General features: G+C 45.2%; 1 protein-coding gene across 3 annotated transcripts in view; it reads left to right on the top strand.

Moving 5' to 3' along the window:
• The window catches only part of FUT8 (fucosyltransferase 8), a 150,125-nt gene that overhangs the window by 114,823 nt on the left and 8,268 nt on the right, over positions 1–27,034 (top strand). For 2 of the 3 annotated variants that reach the window (XM_075283147.1, XM_075283148.1), the window contains exons 8-11: positions 3,536–3,586; positions 13,011–13,257; positions 22,876–23,052; positions 25,527–25,677. In XM_075283147.1, the coding sequence (XP_075139248.1) occupies positions 3,536–3,586; positions 13,011–13,257; positions 22,876–23,052; positions 25,527–25,677 (626 nt within the window). The remainder of the gene's footprint in view (positions 1–3,535; positions 3,587–13,010; positions 13,258–22,875; positions 23,053–25,526; positions 25,678–27,034) is intronic. The other variant, XM_075283149.1, reaches the window with a different exon arrangement.

Genomic DNA, 27,034 nt, shown 5'->3' with positions numbered 1-27,034 from the left:
AGTGTCACCAGAATCAGCGTATCACCCCAGCCCTGCAGATAGATAGGTTAGTGTCACCAGAATCAGCGTATCACCCCAGCCCTGCAGATAGATAGGTTACTGTCACTAGAACCAGCATATCACCCCAGCTCTGCAGATAGATAGGTTAATGTTACCAGAACCAGCATATCACCCCAGCCCTGCAGATAGATAGGTTACTGTCACCAGAATCAGCTTATCACCCCAGCCCTGCAGATAGATAGGTTACTGTCACCAGAACCAGCATATCACCCAGCCCTGCAGATAGATAGGTTAGTGTCACCAGAACTAGCATATCCCCCCAGCCCTGCAGATAGATAGGTTACTGTCACCAGAACCAGCATATCACCCCAGCCCTGCAGATAGATAGGTTAATGTTACCAGAACCAGCATATACCCCCAGCCCTGCAGATAGATAGGTTACTGTCACCAGAATCAGCTTATCACCCCAGCCCTGCAGATAGATAGGTTAGTGTCACCAGAACTAGCATATCCCCCCAGCCCTGCAGATAGATAGGTTAGTGTCACCAGAACCAGCATATCACCCCAGCCCTGCAGATAGATAGGTTAGTGTCACCAGAACCAGCATATCACCCCAGCCCTGCAGATAGATAGGTTACTGTCACCAGAACCAGCATATCACTCCAGCCCTGCAGATAGATAGGTTAGTGACACCAGAACCAGCATATCACCCCAGCCCTGCAGATAGATAGGTTAGTGTCACCAGAATCAGCGTATCACCCCAGCCCTGCAGATAGATAGGTTAGTGTCACCAGAACCAGCATATCACCCCAGCCCTGCAGATAGATAGGTTAGTGTCACCAGAACCAGCATATCACCCCAGTCCTGCAGATAGATAGGTTAGTGTCACCAGAACCAGCATATCACCCCAGCCCTGCAGATAGATAGGTTAGTGTCACCAGAACCAGCATATCACCCCAGCCCTGCAGATAGATAGGTTACTGTCACCAGAACCAGTATATCACCCTAGCCCTGCAGATAGATAGGTTAGTGTCACCAGAACCAGCATATCACCCCAGCTCTGCAGATAGATAGGTTAATGTTACCAGAACCAGCATATCACCCCAGCTCTGCAGATAGATAGGTTAATGTTACCAGAACCAGCATATCACCCCAGCCCTGCAGATAGATAGTTTACTGTCACCAGAATCAGCATATCACCCCAGCCCTGCAGATAGATAGGTTACTGTCACCAGACCCAGCATATCACCCCAGCCCTGCAGATAGATAGGTTACTGTCACCAGAATCAGCTTATCACCCCAGCCCTGCAGATAGATAGGTTACTGTCACCAGAACCAGCATATCACCCCAGCCCTGCAGATAGATAGGTTAGTGTCACCAGAACCAGCATATCACCCCAGCCCTGCAGATAGATAGGTTAGTGACACCAGAACCAGCATATCACCGCAGATAGATAAGTTAGGGTCACCTGCATCGAGTGTTTTCCCCTTATGAATTGCTTCCTCTTTTGCCCAAATGTAGCTGTTTTTGGTGACCTATAGGTCACCTGTCCTTGGTGTTTTAGTAACCTCATCCATGGCACCTGTTGCATTACTAGTCCTGGAGTTGTACGTGCCTATCTTATTGATGCGGTACCACGTATAAACACATCTTTGCAGGTTTCTAATGGTTTCTTTGATGAAATTGTTAGTTTTCTAGCAGTAATATGCGTCCTTCATAGTAATCCGTGTGATTAGACGCCATCCATTACTCCTGCATAACATTGCTGAAGGAGCTGTGACTTGTGGCTTCATTAATCCGCTCCCGATCTTATCGCTGGCTTCCACTCGCCTGTTCTTCACAGCACAATGAGTCGTGGTAAATAACACGGTAATCTGTGTGATGGTAATCACCTCGCCTATTACACCGCACAAGCGTGTCCCTAAACGGCTGCTCCGATCCCATGATAAAATATTCATCACATTAACCCCGGAGGTCTACACACTTCTATATGCTAAACCTATAAAATGTATATGGGCGTATTCACTCTTCTCTGACTATTGGGGTAATGGTGCATATTAATGCTATCCCTTCCGACTCCGCCATACACATGTATATTAGGATCAGCCTTGCATGCATGTGTCTTCGTTTGCTACGCACCTCTAGTGGTGGACTGGACCACCAGGGGATCCTCACCCAATAATGGTCCATATTGTACAGGTTGGGATATAATCCACTTCTCCCATTGTTTTTTAGATTTTAAGGTTGGTCATAGGCATTAGATTCTTTTGGTTGAAATGTCTGGTTTTGGTCAACAATCGTCCGGCAAGTTGTCATATTTATTAGTTTATAGCCAACTAACGGCAGGCCTTTGTCTTCCAAAAACATGTTGGTCTTGCTGGGTATATTCGTCTGGCTGCTGGCTGAAAATACCAGTGTTTTACATGGTTAGTTGTTATTATTGATGATGAGAACATTCATAGAAATAATCCCGTCTTTAGTTGGACAGTCACAAAATCTAAAGTGTGCGACCAGCCTAATCTATATGATCCCTTGCTTTTTTGGGGGAAATAATAATGTAAGATGTAGACCACTTATCCCAATCCTCCATTCATGCACTTGGCCAAACATGCATGTTTATGGAGAATTCAGTAGATCGGCTGCTATGTTATGCATATGGCTAGTTTTGGCCATTCTGCTGTCCATTGCTATTGGTCGGATTCACCTAAATAGGTATGTAGGCTATAGCAAGTCTGTTCTACGTACGGTACTCATGTGTAATATAAGTAAGAGTCCACACCAGACTTTGCCAATTTTCCAATGTATTTGATCTGCTGCCCTTGTTTCCTCCATACTTATGGTCTAGTGATGTGTCCTACACTTCTTTGTCCAGTCCACCTGTAGGCTCCTTTTATTATCATGGATTTCACTTTATATACTCACCTGTTCTTTCTAATACTATGGATACTGCTCTCTATACTCACCTGTTCTTTCTATTATGTATACTGCTCTATATACTCACCTGTTCTTTCTAATACTATGGGAAGAATATGCAGATCTGTCTTCCATGATGTAATCAGGAAGTCAGCTGCTGCCTCAGTGTTGCAAACCAATAGAGGGCGCTCACTGGAATGTGCAAGCCTGTCTTCCCTGATGTAGTTAGGAAGACAGAATTCCAGTGAAATAACCCAATAATGATTTGCTCCCTTTACGCATCATGCTCGACCTTCTAAGAGGCCTTTATTTCACTGGAATTCTGTCTTCCTAACTACATCAGGGAAGACAGGCTTGCACATTCCAGTGAGCGCCCTCTATTGGTTTGCAACACTGAGGCAGCAGCTGACTTCCTGATTGCATCATGGAAGACAGATTTGCATATTCTTCCCATGGTTCTTTGCGAAGTGGAGTGCTAAAGGCTTAATAAGTCTCCACACACCTATATGGTGGTCTCTCCCTAAGGAGTTTCTAATACTATGGATACTGCTCTATATACTCACCTGTTCTTTCTATCATGGATACTGCTCTATCTACTCACCTGTTCTTTCTCTTTAACAGCCTACTGCACTGGATCCACAAATCCCATGAAGGCAGCGTACGCACAGAAGTGTAATTTTTGACTTTTGTTCTCCTTTTTTTTATTGGTTCCCTTCGTGCTTTATTTACTGCCCTTGTAGGAACAGAGCGGCCATGTATCAATGGTGTCATGTAAAAATTGTTAGATTGTGCTGCGGTACTGGCGGCCTTATAGGAACCAGAGGATTGGTTAATAGGATGGATTTTTCAGGGCCATATATACAACATATTTACTCCATTTTCCATCTGCTATGGACACGTTGATACATGAGCCCCTGCGTGGTTTTAAAGTTACAGTCCTATGCACTATAGGTATGAGTATATAGTCTTTCACTGCAGGCAGCAGATTCCCTTGGTCTCTTCCTGCTTGCTGGGTCAATCTTCATGGATTTAGCATAGTCAATTGGTTCGATCCACTAGAGACTATGAGCTAGGTCCTTTTAATGCCCAGCATCAGTGTCTGACCTCACAGCTGGATTATCTGCAGGGGGGCAATTCCCTACTAATGCCTATGGATTCAGAATAAGACGTCTTAGAAGCTCTTATAAGTGCATTGTCGATATGTTCCAATACTTTTGCCCATATCGTGTATGTTCTGACCCTTAGGATTCCCATCATTCTAGGAATCTTTCCCATTTCCTGCACAAGGAAGCCCAATGGCCCAGTATGTTAATTTGTAGGTGACCATAGCGTCAATGTAACCCACCCAGCATGGACTGTACCTTTAAATCTGTAAGGTTCTTTCTAATGGTTTATTTTGTATTAGCAGTAGAAATCTTGTGCACTAGATGTTCCTATTACAGTAGCCCCTTCTACAGCTCCCTGTGTTCCGTTTGTTCCGTTCACTAGACTCTCTGTACTGCTTCGTCTGCTGGTAATGGCTATAAAGGGTCATCAAAGGGAAAATAAAGTTGATAATGGTTACGTTATAACATTTTATTAATAAGCATCACATAATATCTTGCTGGATTATGTGGGAGAACCCAGAAGTAAATGTTCAGTGTAACTGCAAGTATGCCACCGAGGAAATACGGCATTGCACATTTCTGGATGAAGTGAATGGACTATAGGTATAATGCAAGTACTTGCTGCATCTGTCACAGCGAAGTGGCCATCGGTGGCTGCTCGCCTCGCTAATATGAGAGGGTCCTTATTGGGGGTGGGGACTCTGCATTCTCTGTACGGAACGTAGGGATTGCGGTAAGACTCCATACAGCAAACTGCAGCACCACCCTATACATAGGATCAATGCTGTGATTCCTTTATTCTCAGGACCCATGTATACCATCTCTTTATGAGATGAGACACCCATTTTAAGACCCATGTCATTTGAGACAGACTGGTCTCTAGATAGGCATACGATCTGACAGCTACAACCTTTTATATTCGGTTATCAGGTAGTCTTTCCAAAATAACCAGTCTTTCTCCAATTTCTTCAATTTACCGTATATACTCGAGTATAAGCCGACCCGAGTATAAGCCAACCCTCCTAATTTTACCACAAAAAACTGGGAAAACTTATTGACTCGAGTATAAGCCGAGGGGGGGAAATGCAGCAGCTACTGGGAAACTTCAAAAATTAAAATGGTTGGAGTTTTTGGGTGCAGTAGATGCTGGGGAAGGGGAGGGGGTGTTTTGGTTGTCTGTCTGCCCCTTCCCTGAGCCTGAGGACTGTGATTTTTTTTTTTCCCCCCACGTGGAATTCAGTCTGGCTGAATATAGGGGATCTGCAGTGCTCCTATTAACCCCTTCCCGACGGAACAGGAGCACTGCAGATCCCCTATATTCTGTAGACCGGGCACTTTCACTATTTTATGGGAGATTCTCTTCATTACTATTGCGGCTGGTCATTGACTGTAATTTTTATTGAATTTTCAAAAATACTTAACACCACAAATAAAGAACAAGGCAAACAAGTACCAGAATCAGGAGGGAAAGGCGGAACCGCCAAATCCCCAATGGAGTCAAACCAGAACAGACGGTGTAACTCAGCAACAAGACAACAGAAAGGGGAAACAACAGACATACGGAGACAGGAGGAAGGGGGGGGGGGAGGAACGTCCAAGATTAGAGGCCACGTAGCGCACAATGAGCATCCCAAGGAGACCAAATACAGTCGAAGGTGTCCAGGGTGTTATTGAGGATAGCAGTCAAAACTCAAGGCTCCTCACATCCTTCATGCGGGCTAAGAGTTCAATACCTGAGGGGGAGTTGACTCTCCTCCAGTGTTTTGCAATAAGGGTTTTTGCAGCCGTACAAAGATGGGGAAAAAGTCTGGAAGTCTTGCTACCCAGGTGTCTAGGAGGGAGGTTCAATAAATACAGGAGGGGATCTAAAGGGACCCCCTGCATGAAGAGGGCGTCTGTCAAAGACTTCACCTCCCCCCAGAAACCCAGGGCACGAGGACAAGACCAAAAAATGTGGAATAATGTACCCACCGCGACGTTGCAACGTCAACACCTTGACGGAAGCGGGGTTCAGAGCATGAAGAAGAGCTGGGGTGTGATACCAGTGCATCAGGAGTTTATATTGCATTTCCCTAAAGGTTATACCAAAATTGTGCAACTCTTTAAAGTGTTCACTAACATTTCTTACAGTCTGTGTAATGCCTTCACCAAAGTTGCTGTCTTGTGTGGACTTTCTCTGTTCTCCCCTGCATTCTTTTAGTGTTAGGGAGAAAATCAAGGAGGGTCAGATCAAAGATTACAAAGGATAGAAAAGCATCAAAGACCTCAGGGAAGGCAGATCACTCAAGTTATACTGTGTGTCAGTGAAAAGTTCCTACCATTTTGCTGTTGTAGAATCTGTTCAACTCCTTCACCAAGGTTACTGTTTGACATGGAACCAGTTCTTGTTTTGTGTTTACTCTTTGCTGTTGATCTTCCTTCAGTGATGGGGATAGCATCGGGGAGGTTGGATTAGTTTTAGGGTTGAGGGATTGGAAAAGATCGGATCCCGATCAGCGATCGAGCAAATTTCACGATCGGAATTCCAATCCCGATCTTTTCCAGCAGGTTTAAGGTCAGAGGTTATCTCAAGATCGGCTCATCCCTATTCATGTATATATCATTAATAGGGTTGAGTGATTGGGATTGGGAAAGATTGGATCCCGATTGGCGATTGAACAAATTTCACGATCGGAATTCCAATCCCGATCTTTTCCAGCAGGTTTAAGGTCAGAGGTTATCTCAAGATCGGCTCAACCCTATTCATGTATATATCATAAATAGGGTTGAGTGATCAGGATCTGGAAAGATCGGATCCCGATCGGCGATCGAGCAAATTTCACTACCGGATTTTAAAATCGATCCTGAAATCTCAAGATTGGCTCAACCCTAATTAGGTTGTATATAGCAGATCAGAGAGTGGAAAGAAAAGCTTCCAAGTCTTCAGGAAAGGCAGATCACCCAAGCTATACTGTTTGTGAGTGAAATGGAGGAGAACATACACTACAGTCTGCAGTAGGAAGGAGTGAACTATATCCATATAGAGAGAGGAGGACACTGCAGGGGGAGGAACACACACTCATCGGCATCAGTGTCTGTCTCCAGCCCTCATTGGCTATAGAAAGTAAAATCAGTACATGAATAAATCTGTGCTGATATATGAGAGCTAGGGATGTCAGCAGCCTCCTGGATGCACAGAAATCATATCTAGAATGTATTACTGGGATAAGGGGAAGTCTAATAGGGGATTTGAGAATGCCCATATGGGGTTGGCAGCTTTAAACCTACTACACCTGCATAACTACTACCGTGTAACTATATATTTTCCTTGTCATAGGTGCCCAAACCTTTTGAAAACACTGTGAGGTTGAGAACCTCTGAAAGCCGATGTGTCACCATAATAGGTCATCCTATGTAACGTCTCATGGCCTGTTAGACCAGACGAGACTGACAGAGACTCCACTTATGATATATCTCCTGTTAGATTTGTATCCCTGGTACGTTAGGAGCAGGCAAACGAAAGAGAAAAAAACAGGATGGCTCATCTGGGAGAGAACTCTCTCTATATTCGAGTGCCGATTCATGATACCTAGGAAGGCAAACACTACAGAATGGCAAAAAATTAGTACAAGGACCTGCATATAATACAATTATACCTCACTATTACTGGGCGCATATCATAAGTGGTAATAAAAGGGCAGATGTCTCATTTTGGCTCCAAGCAGAAAGCTTCCAAGCGTCATGTGACGGCCATCAGCGCTGAATTGCGGATACCTATGGGCTCTTAATGCATGTATAAGTGGATGCACAACCTCCGCGCCAAACAATAAGGCTAATATGAGTCATAGAAGAGAGCAAGATTTAATGTGCACTGTAAAAAAGACCCTACAAAATGGAAATAATTTTGTCCCATCACATAGTCTGGTCTATTAGTATCCGGATGTTTGGTCCTGTAAATGGGCTGCAGAACTAGTAACAGTATATACCCTTATTTACTGCAAAACTATAATATATCAGGCTGAGTTCACACAATGTTTTTTGGACTGGATTTTGACGCAGAGGCCGCCTCAGAATCCGGTCCGAAAAAAGGGCTAGCCGCGACTGGATGCCTGCATCGGCATCCCGTTCCAGATTAGGCCTAAATCCGCAGCGGAATCCACGTCAAGATAGGGCAGCTCGCTTCGTTTTTCCGCAAGCAGCAAAAAAAACGCTAACAAAAAAGAAGTGAACGGCTTCCATTGAAGTCATTGGGAGGCGTTTTTCGGAGCTGGATTCTGTGGTAAGGTTGAGCGATCGGGATCGGAAACGATCGGATCCCGATCGGTGATCGAGTAAATTTCGTGATCGGGTTCAGATCTCGCCTAAAAAAGATTGAGAACGGAATCCCGATCACTCAACTTACCTGCGCAGAAGCGCTGCTGCACTCTGTTGTTCTCGCTCCTCTTCTCTCTACTTCATATGCCTGCCGAACGCCGTGCGTGCCCCCGCCTCCCAGGCTAGTGTTACAGACGCTGGAAGAAGGCAGGGCTTGTTGTGGTTTAGAGTGTGAGCAGGTACTGGGAGGGGAGACGGGAGTGCATCACTCACCCTGTACCCGCCCCCACTCTCCTAAGCCACAAGCCCCGCCTACTCCCAGCAAAAGTAACAATAGCTGTGGGGGCGCACACGTCGCTCTGAAGGCGTGTGAATGAGAGAGATGAGTACCAAGATGAACGGGAAGCGGCAGCGCTTCTGTGCAGTTAAGCGGGGCGGGACAAAGTAGCCAGGGGATTTTTTAATCGCTACACAGCGTGGAGCCCAAAAATTGACCGGCTAAACCGTATTCTGAGGTGGATTCTGCGTCAAAATCTGGACCAAAGAACCCAGTTGGAACTCAACCTTACTGGACCCTTCTGTCTTCTGCCCGTGCCACCCCATGCGGTGGGAGGTGATCTTCCCACTGCTGTGACATCACCCAACCTTCTTGTCTAGCAAGATCAGGGTTTGGATGTCCACCCCCCCCCCCCCCCCCCCGGGAGTGGAGCAGGGAAGGATAGAGATGAGCGAGTATTATTCGAAACAGCCGTTTCGAATAGCGCTACCTTAGGAATGTATGGACGCGGCCGGCACGCAGATGTTGCCAGCGGCCAGCCGCTTAACCCCCTGCGTGCCGGCTGCGTCCATTCATTCCTATGGGTGCGTGCTATTCGAAACGGGAGTTTCGAATAATACTCGCTCATCTCTACTTATTAACAAAAGAGGTAACGCAGATGAATCGGTGGGGGAATAGTTGCAGAATTCTTATTAATCTTAGACTACATGGTAGCAGCTGACTTCCTAATTATATCATGGAAGACAGATTTGCATATTCTTCCCATGGTACATGGTAGTTCTTCATAGTATCTGCAGTCAGCAGAGAGAGACCTCCTGTTTACACACCAAGCGACGCTAGAAAAAACAGGTCACACTGAGATCCTATGAATTACTGAAGATAGTGGAAACAAGGAGGGATCTAACATAGGTTTGCAGGAATAGGTTCATCGATAGCCCATGATCACAGGGACCCATAGATCTGTACAGGAGCTGTATACACCATACGGTAAGACATTTTTAGAGCTTTTTTTTTTATTGTATGGCGGCTGAAGTGTACATTCCCTAGGGGTTTTTTTTCTTTTTCCCTCCGAAGTGCGTCACCATTTGACCATACAATTAGTCACAATGATCATGCTATAAAGGGTCCGGATTAATATTGTGCGTTCCTCATAGTGTATTATTTCATAGGTCTTTCAGCCACGGACCTGCTACTTGGGATTTGACGTGCGATTAACTCTCTATAACAGACTGATGTTATTTCTACCTGTTGGCATCACGTGGCGCCGTTTTCTGAGTGTGATTATTTGGCGTATTTTTCCCCTCGCCAGCCTTTGTTCTGCGGTTGAATAGAGTACCAGAGTCACGGGGAGTATAACATTCATTTATACTTTTAGGCTTTTTGTTTCGCAGTCAGATCCGTTGCCTCGGATTGAATGAGCAAATGAATGGCCTCCACTTGCGGCTATTGGAATGTGTTTGCTTTAGAGATCAGTTGCCGGTTAGGGACGTGTCCTAGTTTTTGTGTATATTCTTATTATAATACGGCAACTATTGCATCTGTTATAGGATATAGTTCGCTTTACTGCCGCTACACAGGCTTGCGTCTTATTTTGTGTCATACGAGATTTAGGGCAGCGACTAATAAGGTTGCACAAGGCAGGTACTTCCTGGAGTCTGGGGAATACCTGGCGCCGACATCTGTTTGTTCTCCGATATTGGTTCATTTTATTGAATGTTTACAAAGTAGTGGCCAAAAAGTTGTACAAAGTAAACTTTGTTAAGGCGTGACGCAGGTTGTAGATGCAAATGCAGAGGAGTAGAGATGAGCAAAAGATTAGACACAGGAAGAAGAAAACCAGAACCGCAGGCGGATTATTAAAATATCCCTCCTGTGGCAAGATACAAGCAGCTGACACTTGCGTGCTGGATAACAGGACGTCTTCTTACTAGACCGTGATACAATGTGTATATAGGATTCTGACACTCTTGGAATTTTTTCTTTAGCCCCCGCCATTCCTGAACAATCAGTGCAGTCAGTTTTGGTGCCTGATATGCCTGTGAGGTAGGCGGTATCAGGCAAGGGGGTGTTAGTCAAAGTTCTTTGTCACTGTCTAATCAGAGGTTCACAGTGTTAGGGCTAGTTTACACGGGGCACGGGATGGCGTATTTTGGTCCTGATTTTGACACGGGAAGCTGCGTCAGAATAGGACTAAAATGCGTTGGTCGCGGCTTTCCGCTCCGGAGTAGACACAAATCAATGCGCCTGAAGAAAGGGCAGCTCGCTTCTTTTTTCTGTGAGCGGGAACATACCGCTCACGGAAAAAAGTAAGCTAGCGGTCTCCATAGACCTCTATTGTGAGGGGGCGGATTACGACGTGGATTCCGCGCCAAAATCCGCCCCCTCTGCCACCATGTGAACGAGCCCTTAGAGTTTAAAGTCATGCCCCCTTCTGTGCTTCTGCCTGATACTGCCCACTTGACAGACATTTGCAGAAAAATGGAAGGGTAGCACCGAGCACACCGTAATTTCCGATGGAACCGTTTGTCAGGGGAGTCTCCAGTTAAGTGGTCGGATATTGAGGCCACCAGCAGTTGCCTTTACCAATACCAATAGAGGAGGAAAAATAGCCAAAGCGACATGACCAACCTAGCGTCCACCCATTGAGGTGGGATCCACCAAATAAAGCACCACGCGGATATTGAGGCCAGCAGCAGTTGCCTTTACCAACACCAATAGTGGAGGAAAAATAGCCAAAACCTTGCAGCGCTGGAGTCCTGGTGTTCAAATCCCGCCAAGGGCATAAAACCATCTGCAAGGAGTTTGTATGTTCTTCCCGTGTTTGCATGGATTTCCATCCCATATTCCAAAGACATACTGATAGGGAAAAATGTACATTGTGAGCTCTATGTGGGGCTCACAAACTACATTTAAAAAAAAAAAGAAAAATAGCCAAAACGACACGACCAATCTGACGTCAACCCGCACGGTGCTTTATTTGACGGATCCCACCTCACTGGAGGGACGCCAGGTTGGTCGTGTCGCTTTGGCCACTTGACAGACATATCAGGCAACAACATTTACGACACTGATTTCTTGGGATCGGCAAGTGCTAAAGCTAAAATTCCAACTGTGCTGGAATCGGTAGAACAGCGCCTATTGAAGACGACAAGTGGTGCAAGGGCCTCTCTAATAAGTTTGTTGTATTGTACTTAGTTTAGCAGTCGTTTATGAAACACTCGTCTTGGTAAATCCCCTGGTGTGTTCAGAGAGTGATATATATGCCGTGGTCGGATCCTTACAGAGATATCAAAGCTGTCGTCGTGCAAAATAACTATAGACAGAAGTATGAAAGTGTTTGAGAAGTACGAGCGTTCCCACAATCCTGTACGCCGGCAGCTTTCACGTCATTAAGAACAAAGCCCGTAGGATTGCGCTAATGGAAGATGTGTCACTGCCTTCACACCCTGTAGACGGCAAATGGAGACTTCTCGACTTGCTCCAACTGAGCATCATCTCGTCACGAGACTGCCGCTCCTGTGATCTTCTACATCATGTCATCTGCCTCTAATACGTCTGCACTTATTGCTGAATTACCGCTAACCTGACTGCTACCCAAACACCGATACGTCTTATTCTCTGGTTTTCCATTGTAGATGTTTGTGTACATGGCTTAGAGGGAATCTGTAACGTTGTACATGGTGTCAGATCTGAACAGATTTATACATAATTGGTGAAAATTCAGTATACCTTTTCTCCTATTGGCTGAAGTTCCTGCTCTTTCTAGGAGTCCAATGGGCGGTCCTAGGGACTGTTCACTTGGTGGAAAGCCATACATGGCAGTGGCATGGCCCACCAACATATCAACCCTGTTCTGGACTGGATGAAGGCACCTCTGTAAGCCTAAAACGTAAGCGTTGGTACGTGACTCCGCCACCACAGAGCATTCCTACACGGTGGTGGCCGCCAATGACATTTAGATGACTATGGACGACACGCCATCACTGGACTATAGACAGTGAATATAGGCTGAGGGTTCAGATCAATCCATAGACAACAAGCACATGGAGCATGGAAATTACACTGAGATCCCTGATGGAGACTAGGACCAACGTGGGTGACAGCAATCTCTGAATATGTTGGCGATATATCAAAGGGTTGTGTTTCAGTACGGTAACTCTAATAAAGTTTCCCTTGGGTAAATCGGTCATCGGAAGGAGAGCAAATCTCTGATTTTAATCTTTTGAGCGCCTCCATGGCCCTATGGTTATCAATAGGGATATGGATCGTGTTCCTACAGCATTGTGCAGTCTTCTGTACATGGGTTTTCCAGATTCCACAATATCGGCAATGACCGGCATATTGGCACTAGAGAATGGCGCGCCTGGATTGTTGACCTGGTAATGGATTTCTGGATTTCTTACAAGTTTCCTTGTTTCAGGTGAAGCCAACGACAAAGACGTTCAAGTTGTGGAATTGCCAATCGTGGATAGCCTTCACCCGAGACCCCCTTACCTGCCACTAGGAGTGCCCGAGGATCTTGCAGATCGCCTAATACGTTTACATGGGGATCCAGCCGTCTGGTGGGTCTCCCAGTTTGTCAAGTATCTGATCAGGCCGCAGCCATGGCTTGAAAAAGAAATAGAGGAAGCCACTAAAAAGCTTGGGTTTAAGCATCCAGTAATTGGGTAAGTGACCCACAAGTGGGGCTGTGCATCGTACTGCAAAGCTCATGGTGTAAGTGTGTACATCTCATATTGTACTAAGGTGTGAGTCAGAGGGAAAATAATACAGGGGTGTACAGTAATAGAGAGTCATATATATACTGCAGACTGTACAGTAATGGAGGGTCATGGGTATATACTGCAGACTGTACAGTAATAGAGAGTCATATATATACTGCAGACTGTACAGTAATGGAGGGTCATGGGTATATACTGCAGACTGTACAGTAATGGAGGGACATGGGTATATACTGCAGACTGTACAGTAATGGAGGGTCATGGGTATATACTGCAGACTGTACAGTAATGGAGGGACATGGGTATATACTGCAGACTGTACAGTAATGGAGGGTCATGGGTATATACTACAGACTGTACAGTAATGGAGGGTCATGGGTATATACTGCAGATTGTACAGTAATAAAGGGTCATGGGTATATACTGCAGACTGTATAGTAATGGAGGGCCATGGGTATATACTGCAGACTGTACAGTAATGGAGGGTCATGGGTATATACTGCAGACTGTACAGTAATGGAGGGTCATGGGTATATACTGCAGACTGTACAGTAATGGAGGGTCATGGGTATATACTGCAGACTGTATAGTAATGGAGGGTCATGGGTATATACTGCAGACTGTATAGTAATGGAGGGTCATGGGTATATACTGCAGACTGTACAGTAATGGAGGGTCATGGGTATATACTGCAGACTGTACAGTAATGGAGGGTCATGGGTATATACTGCAGACTGTACAGTAATGGAGGGTCAGGGGTATATACTGCAGACTGTACAGTAATGGAGGGTCATGGGTATATACTGCAGACTGTACAGTAATGGAGGGTCATGGGTATATACTGCAGACTGTATAGTAATGGAGGGACATGGGTATATACTGCAGACTGTACAGTAATGGAGGGTCAGGGGTATATACTGCAGACTGTACAGTAATGGAGGGTCAGGGGTATATACTGCAGACTGTACAGTAATGGAGGGTCATGGGTATATACTACAGACTGTACAGTAATGGAGGGCCATGGGTATATACTGCAGACTGTACAGTAATGGAGGGTCATGGGTATATACTGCAGACTGTACAGTAATAAAGGGCCATGGGTATATACTGCAGACTGTATAGTAATGGAGGGTCATGGGTATATACTGCGGACTCTATAGTAATGGAGGGTCATGGGTATATACTGCAGACTGTACAGTAATGGAGGGTCATGGGTATATACTGCAGACTGTATAGTAATGGAGGGTCATGGGTATATACTGCAGACTGTACAGTAATGGAGGGTCATGGGTATATACTGCAGACTGTACAGTAATAAAGGGTCATGGGTATATACTGCAGACTGTATAGTAATGGAGGGCCATGGGTATATACTGCAGACTGTACAGTAATGGAGGGTCATGGGTATATACTGCAGACTGTACAGTAATGGAGGGTCATGGGTATATACTGCAGACTGTATAGTAATGGAGGGCCATGGGTATATACTGCAGACTGTACAGTAATGGAGGGACATGGGTATATACTGCAGACTGTATAGTAATGGAGGGCCATGGGTATATACTGCAGACTGTACAGTAATGGAGGGCCATGGGTATATACTGCAGACTGTACAGTAATGGAGGGACATGGGTATATACTGCAGACTGTATAGTAATGGAGGGCCATGGGTATATACTGCAGACTGTATAGTAATGGAGGGCCATGGGTATATACTACAGACTGTATAGTAATGGAGGGTCATGGGTATATACTGCAGACTGTACAGTAATGGAGGGTCAGGGGTATATACTGCAGACTGTACAGTAATGGAGGGTCATGGGTATATTCTGCAGACTGTATAGTAATGGAGGGACATGGGTATATACTGCAGACTGTACAGTAATGGAGGGTCATGGGTATATACTGCAGACTGTATAGTAATGGAGGGACATGGGTATATACTGCAGACTGTACAGTAATGGAGGGTCAGGGGTATATACTGCAGACTGTACAGTAATGGAGGGTCATGGGTATATACTGCAGACTGTACAGTAATGGAGGGTCAGGGGTATATACTGCAGACTGTACAGTAATGGAGGGTCATGGGTATATACTGCAGACTGTACAGTAATAAAGGGTCATGGGTATATACTGCAGACTGTACAGTAATGGAGGGTCATGGGTATATACTGCAGACTGTACAGTAATGGAGGGACATGGGTATATACTGCAGACTGTACAGTAATAAAGGGTCATGGGTATATACTACAGACTGTACAGTAATAAAGGGTCATGGGTATATACAGCAGACTGTACAGTAATGGAGGGTCATGGGTATATACTGCAGACTGTACAGTAATGGAGGGTCATGGGTATATACTGCAGACTGTACAGTAATGGAGGGTCATGGGTATATACTGCAGACTGTATAGTAATGGAGGGTCATGGGTATATACTGCAGACTGTACAGTAATAAAGGGTCATGGGTATATACTACAGACTGTACAGTAATAAAGGGTCATGGGTATATACTGCAGACTGTACAGTAATGGAAGGTCATGGGTATATACAGCAGACTGTACAGTAATGGAGGGTCATGGGCTGTATAGTAATGGAGGGTCATGGGTATATACTGCAGACTGTATAGTAATGGAGGGTCATGGGTATATACTGCAGACTGTATAGTAATGGAGGGTCATGGGTATATACTGCAGACTGTATAGTAATGGAGGGTCAGGGGTATATACTACAGACTGTACAGTAATGGAGGGACATGGGTATATACTGCAGACTGTACAGTAATGGAGGGTCAGGGGTATATACTGCAGACTGTATAGTAATGGAGGGTCATGGGTATATACTGCAGACTGTATAGTAATGGAGGGTCATGGGTATATACTGCAGACTGTATAGTAATGGAGGGTCAGGGGTATATACTGCAGACTGTACAGTAATAAAGGGTCATGGGTATATACTGCAGACTGTACAGTAATGGAGGGTCAGGGGTATATACTACAGACTGTACAGTAATGGAAGGTCATGGGTATATACTACAGACTGTACAGTAATGGAGGGTCATGGGTATATACTGCAGACTGTATAGTAATGGAGGGTCATGGGTATATACTGCAGACTGTATAGTAATGGAGGGACATGGGTATATACTGCAGACTGTATAGTAATGGAGGGTCAGGGGTATATACTGCAGACTGTACAGTAATGGAGGGACATGGGTATATACTGCAGACTGTACAGTAATGGAGGGTCAGGGGTATATACTGCAGACTGTACAGTAATGGAGGGTCAGGGGTATATACTGCAGACTGTACAGTAATGGAGGGTCATGGGTATATACTACAGACTGTACAGTAATGGAGGGCCATGGGTATATACTGCAGACTGTACAGTAATGGAGGGTCATGGGTATATACTGCAGACTGTACAGTAATAAAGGGCCATGGGTATATACTGCAGACTGTATAGTAATGGAGGGTCATGGGTATATACTGCGGACTCTATAGTAATGGAGGGTCATGGGTATATACTGCAGACTGTACAGTAATGGAGGGTCATGGGTATATACTGCAGACTGTATAGTAATGGAGGGTCATGGGTATATACTGCAGACTGTACAGTAATGGAGGGTCATGGGTATATACTGCAGACTGTACAGTAATAAAGGGTCATGGGTATATACTGCAGACTGTATAGTAATGGAGGGCCATGGGTATATACTGCAGACTGTACAGTAATGGAGGGTCATGGGTATATACTGCAGACTGTACAGTAATGGAGGGTCATGGGTATATACTGCAGACTGTATAGTAATGGAGGGCCATGGGTATATACTGCAGACTGTACAGTAATGGAGGGACATGGGTATATACTGCAGACTGTATAGTAATGGAGGGCCATGGGTATATACTGCAGACTGTACAGTAATGGAGGGCCATGGGTATATACTGCAGACTGTACAGTAATGGAGGGACATGGGTATATACTGCAGACTGTATAGTAATGGAGGGCCATGGGTATATACTGCAGACTGTATAGTAATGGAGGGCCATGGGTATATACTACAGACTGTATAGTAATGGAGGGTCATGGGTATATACTGCAGACTGTACAGTAATGGAGGGTCAGGGGTATATACTGCAGACTGTATAGTAATGGAGGGCCATGGGTATATACTGCAGACTGTACAGTAATGGAGAGCCATGGGTATATACTGCAGACTGTATAGTAATGGAGGGCCATGGGTATATACTGCAGACTGTACAGTAATGGAGGGCCATGGGTATATACTGCAGACTGTACAGTAATGGAGGGTCATGGGTATATACTGCAGACTGTATAGTAATGGAGGGTCATGGGTATATACTGCAGACTGTACAGTAATGGAGGGTCATGGGTATATTCTGCAGACTGTATAGTAATGGAGGGACATGGGTATATACTGCAGACTGTACAGTAATGGAGGGTCATGGGTATATACTGCAGACTGTATAGTAATGGAGGGACATGGGTATATACTGCAGACTGTACAGTAATGGAGGGTCAGGGGTATATACTGCAGACTGTACAGTAATGGAGGGTCATGGGTATATACTGCAGACTGTACAGTAATGGAGGGTCAGGGGTATATACTGCAGACTGTACAGTAATGGAGGGTCATGGGTATATACTGCAGACTGTACAGTAATAAAGGGTCATGGGTATATACTGCAGACTGTACAGTAATGGAGGGTCATGGGTATATACTGCAGACTGTACAGTAATGGAGGGACATGGGTATATACTGCAGACTGTACAGTAATAAAGGGTCATGGGTATATACTACAGACTGTACAGTAATAAAGGGTCATGGGTATATACAGCAGACTGTACAGTAATGGAGGGTCATGGGTATATACTGCAGACTGTACAGTAATGGAGGGTCATTGGTATATACTGCAGACTGTACAGTAATGGAGGGTCATGGGTATATACTGCAGACTGTATAGTAATGGAGGGTCATGGGTATATACTGCAGACTGTACAGTAATAAAGGGTCATGGGTATATACTACAGACTGTACAGTAATAAAGGGTCATGGGTATATACTGCAGACTGTACAGTAATGGAAGGTCATGGGTATATACTACAGACTGTACAGTAATGGAGGGTCATGGGCTGTATAGTAATGGAGGGTCATGGGTATATACTGCAGACTGTATAGTAATGGAGGGTCATGGGTATATACTGCAGACTGTATAGTAATGGAGGGTCATGGGTATATACTGCAGACTGTATAGTAATGGAGGGTCAGGGGTATATACTACAGACTGTACAGTAATGGAGGGACATGGGTATATACTGCAGACTGTACAGTAATGGAGGGTCAGGGGTATATACTGCAGACTGTATAGTAATGGAGGGTCATGGGTATATACTGCAGACTGTATAGTAATGGAGGGTCATGGGTATATACTGCAGACTGTATAGTAATGGAGGGTCAGGGGTATATACTGCAGACTGTACAGTAATAAAGGGTCATGGGTATATACTGCAGACTGTACAGTAATGGAGGGTCAGGGGTATATACTACAGACTGTACAGTAATGGAAGGTCATGGGTATATACTACAGACTGTACAGTAATGGAGGGTCATGGGTATATACTGCAGACTGTATAGTAATGGAGGGTCATGGGTATATACTGCAGACTGTATAGTAATGGAGGGACATGGGTATATACTGCAGACTGTATAGTAATGGAGGGTCAGGGGTATATACTGCAGACTGTACAGTAATGGAGGGACATGGGTATATACTGCAGACTGTACAGTAATGGAGGGACATGGGTATATACTGCAGACTGTACAGTAATGGAGGGTCAGGGGTATATACTGCAGACTGTACAGTAATGGAGGGTCATGGGTATATACTGCAGACTGTATAGTAATGGAGGGTCATGGGTATATACTGCAGACTGTACAGTAATGGAGGGTCATGGGTATATACTGCAGACTGTACAGTAATAAAGGGTCATGGGTATATACTGCAGACTGTATAGTAATGGAGGGCCATGGGTATATACTGCAGACTGTACGGTAATGGAGGGTCATGGGTATATACTGCAGACTGTACAGTAATGGAGGGTCATGGGTATATACTGCAGACTGTATAGTAATGGAGGGCCATGGGTATATACTGCAGACTGTATAGTAATGGAGGGCCATGGGTATATACTGCAGACTGTATAGTAATGGAGGGCCATGGGTATATACTACAGACTGTATAGTAATGGAGGGTCATGGGTATATACTGCAGACTGTACAGTAATGGAGGGTCAGGGGTATATACTGCAGACTGTACAGTAATGGAGAGCCATGGGTATATACTGCAGACTGTATAGTAATGGAGGGCCATGGGTATATACTGCAGACTGTACAGTAATGGAGGGCCATGGGTATATACTGCAGACTGTACAGTAATGGAGGGTCATGGGTATATACTGCAGACTGTATAGTAATGGAGGGTCATGGGTATATACTGCAGACTGTACAGTAATGGAGGGTCATGGGTATATTCTGCAGACTGTATAGTAATGGAGGGACATGGGTATATACTGCAGACTGTACAGTAATGGAGGGTCATGGGTATATACTGCAGACTGTATAGTAATGGAGGGACATGGGTATATACTGCAGACTGTACAGTAATGGAGGGACATGGGTATATACTGCAGACTGTACAGTAATGGAGGGTCATGGGTATATACTGCAGACTGTATAGTAATGGAGGGCCATGGGTATATACTACAGACTGTATAGTAATGGAGGGTCATGGGTATATACTGCAGACTGTACAGTAATGGAGGGTCAGGGGTATATACTGCAGACTGTACAGTAATGGAGGGTCATGGGTATATACTGCAGACTGTACAGTAATGGAGGGTCAGGGGTATATACTGCAGACTGTACAGTAATGGAGGGTCATGGGTATATACTACAGACTGTACAGTAATAAAGGGTCATGGGTATATACTGCAGACTGTACAGTAATGGAGGGTCATGGGTATATACTGCAGACTGTACAGTAATGGAGGGACATGGGTATATACTGCAGACTGTACAGTAATAAAGGGTCATGGGTATATACTACAGACTGTACAGTAATAAAGGGTCATGGGTATATACAGCAGACTGTACAGTAATGGAGGGTCATGGGTATATACTGCAGACTGTACAGTAATGGAGGGTCAGGGGTATATACTACAGACTGTACAGTAATGGAGGGTCATGGGTATATACTGCAGACTGTACAGTAATGGAGGGTCAGGGGTATATACTACAGACTGTACAGTAATGGAGGGTCATGGGTATATACTGCAGACTGTACAGTAATGGAGGGTCAGGGGTATATACTACAGACTGTACAGTAATGGAGGGTCATGGGTATATACTGCAGACTGTATAGTAATGGAGGGTCAGGGGTATATACTGCAGACTGTACAGTAATGGAGGGTCATGGGTATATACTGCAGACTGTACAGTAATGGAGGGACATGGGTATATACTGCAGACTGTACAGTAATAAAGGGTCATGGGTATATACTACAGACTGTACAGTAATAAAGGGTCATGGGTATATACAGCAGACTGTACAGTAATGGAGGGTCATGGGTATATACTGCAGACTGTACAGTAATGGAGGGTCATGGGTATATACTGCAGACTGTATAGTAATGGAGGGTCATGGGTATATACTGCAGACTGTACAGTAATAAAGGGTCATGGGTATATACTACAGACTGTACAGTAATAAAGGGTCATGGGTATATACTGCAGACTGTACAGTAATGGAAGGTCATGGGTATATACTACAGACTGTACAGTAATGGAGGGTCATGGGCTGTATAGTAATGGAGGGTCATGGGTATATACTGCAGACTGTATAGTAATGGAGGGTCATGGGTATATACTGCAGACTGTATAGTAATGGAGGGTCAGGGGTATATACTACAGACTGTACAGTAATGGAAGGTCATGGGTATATACTACAGACTGTACAGTAATGGAGGGTCATGGGTATATACTGCAGACTGTATAGTAATGGAGGGTCAGGGGTATATACTACAGACTGTACAGTAATGGAGGGACATGGGTATATACTGCAGACTGTACAGTAATGGAGGGTCAGGGGTATATACTGCAGACTGTATAGTAATGGAGGGTCATGGGTATATACTGCAGACTGTATAGTAATGGAGGGTCAGGGGTATATACTGCAGACTGTACAGTAATAAAGGGTCATGGGTATATACTACAGACTGTACAGTAATAAAGGGTCATGGGTATATACTGCAGACTGTATAGTAATGGAGGGACATGGGTATATACTACAGACTGTACAGTAATGGAAGGTCATGGGTATATACTACAGACTGTACAGTAATGGAGGGTCATGGGTATATACTGCAGACTGTATAGTAATGGAGGGTCATGGGTATATACTGCAGACTGTATAGTAATGGAGGGACATGGGTATATACTGCAGACTGTATAGTAATGGAGGGTCAGGGGTATATACTGCAGACTGTACAGTAATGGAGGGACATGGGTATATACTGCAGACTGTACAGTAATGGAGGGACATGGGTATATACTGCAGACTGTACAGTAATGGAGGGTCAGGGGTATATACTGCAGACTGTACAGTAATGGAGGGTCATGGGTATATACTGCAGACTGTACAGTAATGGAGGGTCAGGGGTATATACTACAGACTGTACAGTAATGGAGGGTCATGGGTATATACTGCAGACTGTACAGTAATAAAGGGTCATGGGTATATACTGCAGACTGTACAGTAATGGAGGGTCATGGGTATATACTGCAGACTGTACAGTAATAGAGAGTCATATATATACTGCAGACTGTACAGTAATGGAGGGTCAGGGGTATATACTGCAGACTGTACAGTAATGGAGGGACATGGGTATATACTGCAGACTGTACAGTAATGGAGGGACATGGGTATATACTGCAGACTGTACAGTAATGGAGGGTCATGGGTATATACTGCAGACTGTACAGTAATGGAGGGTCATGGGTATATACTGCAGACTGTACAGTAATGGAGGGTCATGGGTATATACTGCAGACTGTACAGTAATGGAGGGACATGGGTATATACTACAGACTGTACAGTAATGGAGGGTCATGGGTATATACTGCAGACTGTACAGTAATGGAGGGTCATGGGTATATACTGCAGACTGTACAGTAATGGAGGGTCATGGGTATATACTGCAGACTGTAATTTCCGGAAGTTTCTTAGTGTAATTCTATGGTCGCATGCACACTGCTGAATCAGCCCTATCCCGCTGCAGTGCCGTCAATGTTAGAGTGACCTTTATTAGTCATATCCAGGCAGCCATTTATTCTCATTTATTCAGGTAAATGGATGCATATGTTATGGAGACCTGACATTGACTGCTCCAGAGATCCCCATAAAACCCCACTGCGACACTTATCATGGGCACAATCACACAGCCCTTCCGCATTATTTATATGTATTCTCTGTTTACGTCCCTCAGAGTCCATGTCAGAAGAACGGATAAAGTCGGGACGGAGGCCGCCTTCCACCCCATTGAAGAATACATGGTGCACGTTGAAGAACATTTTCAGCTCCTTGCCCGCAGGATTCAGATCGACAAGAAGCGCGTCTACTTAGCCACAGACGACCCAGGTTTACTACAAGAGGCCAAGTCCAAGTAAGAGTTAAACTTGATACAATGAAGTCTACAGGGCCCACACTGAGGGTGCTGCTAGTTTAGCGGAGACCTTCTTCTGACCCCTCCACCATCCCCATTCATGGCCATTTTTCTCCCGGAGACGTATTTATGGGCCGGTATGCAAACTAGTCCACCAGTGATGCATAGACGATGGCTTTGAGCGCCGGCTCTTTTCTGGATAATGTGACTATCTGGAAACCAAGGGAGTGTTAAATCTTTAATGTTACAAATCAAGTTCTAGTTGAAGTGCTTAACGCAAGCGGCTGCAAATCCTGTAATAATGGCGGAAGAAGCGGCGTGACTGCCATCACTACTGCTCACATGAATGATGTGCGGGAGGGGGGGAATGGCGCGCTGAACGGCGGGAGATATGTTCCAGTCCACAAGTGGCTTCGGCTATATTAGAGCGTAATTATTATAGGGCTGCTTTATCTTTCATGAGCGACTAGACCCTCTCTTATTTATTGGAAGAAAATGATACGGAAAATGCAAATGGATTGAATGAACACGAAGGAGCTCGGTGTAAAATCCCTCATCCTTTGAGAGAAATTAGGAGCGCCGTCCCGTTAACGATTCAGCAAATTTTTAATTGTCCTGTTACTACCTCCCAATAGTAAAACATTTCATAAAGGCAATCGGTTACTAGAATAGACCCCTTGACATTATGGTTTAACAGCTTTGGACATTGACATATTTAGTGGCTATCTCCAGTAGGTGGCAGTAAAGAGACAGCTGCCTTCCTCATGGGCGGGAGCTAATTTACAAACACTTTTTCCCAGGATGCATTACATGGCCTATAAGACTCACTACTACTCCAATTGATGAGAATGGGTCCCCCCTCCCAACCCTAAACAGATGGTCTAATAACATGGCGGTAGTAAGGGCAGTCGTGCCCACTCCAGAGCACGTGGATTTTCTACAGTCAGATACAGTGGCGTAACTAGGCTCCCCCCCCCAACAGACACCGACGTCAAAGACCTCGACCGACCCCCTCCTCCACACTCTACTATGTCCTTTAGTGTCCCCTATACACAGTATTATGTCCCATAGTGGCCCCTGCACACAGTATTATCCCCCATAGTGGCCCCTGCACACAGTATTATCCCCCATAGTGGCCCCTGCACACCGTATTATAGCCCATAGTGGCCCCTGCACACAGTATTATGTCCCTTACTGGCCCCTGCACACAGTATTATGTCCCTTACTGGCCCCTGCACACAGTATTTTGTCCCTTAATGGCCCCAGCACACAGTATTATCCCCCATAGGGTCCCCTGCACACAGTATTATCCCCCATAGTGGCCCCTGCACACAGTATTATAGCCCATAGTGGCCCCTGCACACAGTATTATGTCCCTTACTGGCCCCTGCACACAGTATTTTGTCCCTTACTGGCCCCTGCACACAGTATTATCCCCCATAGTGTCCCCTGCACACAGTATTATACCCCATAGTGGCCCCTGCACACAGTATTATACCCCATAGTGGCCCCTACACACAGTATTATCCCCCATAGTGGCCCCTGCACACAGTATTATACCCCATAGTGGCCTCTGCACACAGTATTGTCCCCTGCACACAGTATTATCCCCCATAGTGGCCCCTGCACACAGTATTATCCCCCATAGTGGCCCCTGCACACAGTATCATCCCCAATAGTGTCCCCTGCACACAGTATTATACCCCATAGTGGACACCCATAAACAATTATTATACTCTGGGGTCTTTTCAGACCCCAGAGTATAATAATCGGAGACCCGGGGGAATATAAATAAAACATAAAAAATTACTGTTTCTTACCTGTCCCCCGGCTCCTACGCTGTCTTCTCTGCTGCCGTCCTTCTGAAATGACGTCAGACATCACATGACCCGGGACGCAGGCCGGGTTCATGTGACGTCAGAGACATCAGAAAGGAGGCCTGGCAGGATCGTGGAGAGGTAAGTAATACTGTTTATGTTTCCTTAACTCTCCCGGTCCGCCAATCATTATACTCTGGGGTCTGCAAAGACCCCCGAGTATAATGATAGTATTTGTGGGGCCCGCGATGTCAATTACCGATCCCGGTCCTGCCAGGATCGGCAAGCGAATAGGGCCCATAACGGCCTATTAAAAAAAAAAAAAAAAAAAAAAACGCAGCGGTAGCGGCTGTCACCGGGTCCCCTAATGGCCCGGGCCCTGTGGCAGCCGCCTCCGCTGCCTCTATGGTAGTTATGCCCCTGGTCAGATATATGAACTGCTATCCACGTGCTACACGGATATCCAGATTGATAGCTGTCATGTCAGCATTCCCTAATAGGCTCCCTATAGACATAAGGTGTCTTGATGACACAACCACTTAACAAAATACAAGTTGGTTCCTAACTAAAGTTAGGGGGTGCTGCATAAAAAAAACCCTTTGGATTTCTAGAAAAATGTAAAATCTCTAACGTGATTTTCTTTGGTCTCTATTGCAGATACCCCCAATATCAGTTCATCAGTGACAACTCCATATCCTGGTCAGCCGGTCTGCACAATCGATACACAGAGAATTCCTTGAGGGGCGTTATACTAGATATCCATTTCTTATCGCAATCGGACTTCCTTGTTTGCACCTTCTCGTCACAAGTGAGTTATACAAAGGAATGGAGGCAATGGGAAAATATCACACTTGGGCTTTCATTCTTCGTGCCATGGCATGACAGTCATTTCTAGGGGTAGTATGGCTGGTAGACTGGGCCTGAATGGGCACTCTATCACTCGTTTAGTCTTTTTGTCACGTTTTGTTTTTGTCACTCTTGTCACGTTTTTTGTGTGGATGAAGGGATGCGGTGCCCTCTTGGGACCTTCCTGACGTTTAGTGGAGGGGTTGCGAGTCTGTAATGGGCTCTCCCCTTCTTTTGAGACCTGCTTCGGTGGAGGTGGGCGAGTGATCTGAGGCCAGGAGTATCCCAGGTGGTAGCAGCCCAGGGAGAAACTGGATGTAGGATCGGCTCTTAGTACCCTAGATGGTGGCAGCCCAAGGGGAAAAGAGCAAGTGGGACCTTCTACTTCGGCAGTCCGTCCCAACTGTGACTGGGCTGCTTGGTGCCTTTTGGCCCAGCAGCCTTGAGCAAGTCGGGAGCCTATTCCCTTTTGGGATGGGCACTCATAGCAGAAAGCATCCTGAGCACCTTTTTTTTAGTGGCACTCCCACTTTTTTCATGCACTTGGTGTGAATGGTGGCACAGTTCGAAAAAATAAAGTATGTCACCTTAAAGTGGACTATCATCTTTTCAGGACATGTTTTGGTGTCTTATAGACCCTACATGACCTGCTAAGAATTATTCATGGAATTACATCCTCCTTGGCGGAGAAAAGGAGAACTTTCTCTAGTGCCAGCTTTTGGATGGTAGCTCCCTATAGATCAATGCATCATTTTCCTTAAACCTGGTGGCATGGAGTTAAAACCAAGCCAGACGGAAGAGAGAATCATCTTCAGATAGCTGTTTTGAGGGACTCTTATCCAGCCAACGTGGCTATAGCCCTGAAACAGCTATCAGGGGATGGGTCTCTCTTCTTTTTGGGGGAAATATTCTGGCTTGTCACTGAGTTTCTGGAAAACCAAGAACTGATCCATAGGGATCTACCTGCCCAAAGGTAGCGCCAGATCGATTTCCCTTTTTTATGCCAAGAAGAACTTATTTTCTTATTTTCTTTTGGTTGTTTCCTCTTCTTTTAAGGGGGCATATTCCGGCCAACCTTAACTCAGCCATTGCTTAGCACTGATGAGGAGCAGTAACCCTGAAACAACTGTCGTTGAATATCTTGGCTTTATTCCCAGATCATGACACTAGGTATCTGGAAAACCAGGCAATGTTCCATAGGGATGTACCTTCCAAAAAGTGGCGCTAGAGCAATTTTTCTTTCTCCACCAAAGACGACTTACTTTCCTAAAAATCCCTTTCCCACGGTGACTCTTGTCATTGCCTCATCAATGCTGCCG

The sequence above is a fragment of the Leptodactylus fuscus genome, chromosome 7, assembly GCF_031893055.1.
Source record: "Leptodactylus fuscus isolate aLepFus1 chromosome 7, aLepFus1.hap2, whole genome shotgun sequence".
Taxonomy (NCBI): Eukaryota; Metazoa; Chordata; class Amphibia; order Anura; family Leptodactylidae; genus Leptodactylus; species Leptodactylus fuscus.
Note: the sequence above shows the minus strand (reverse complement) of the source record. Positions and strands in the feature narration are given on the sequence as shown.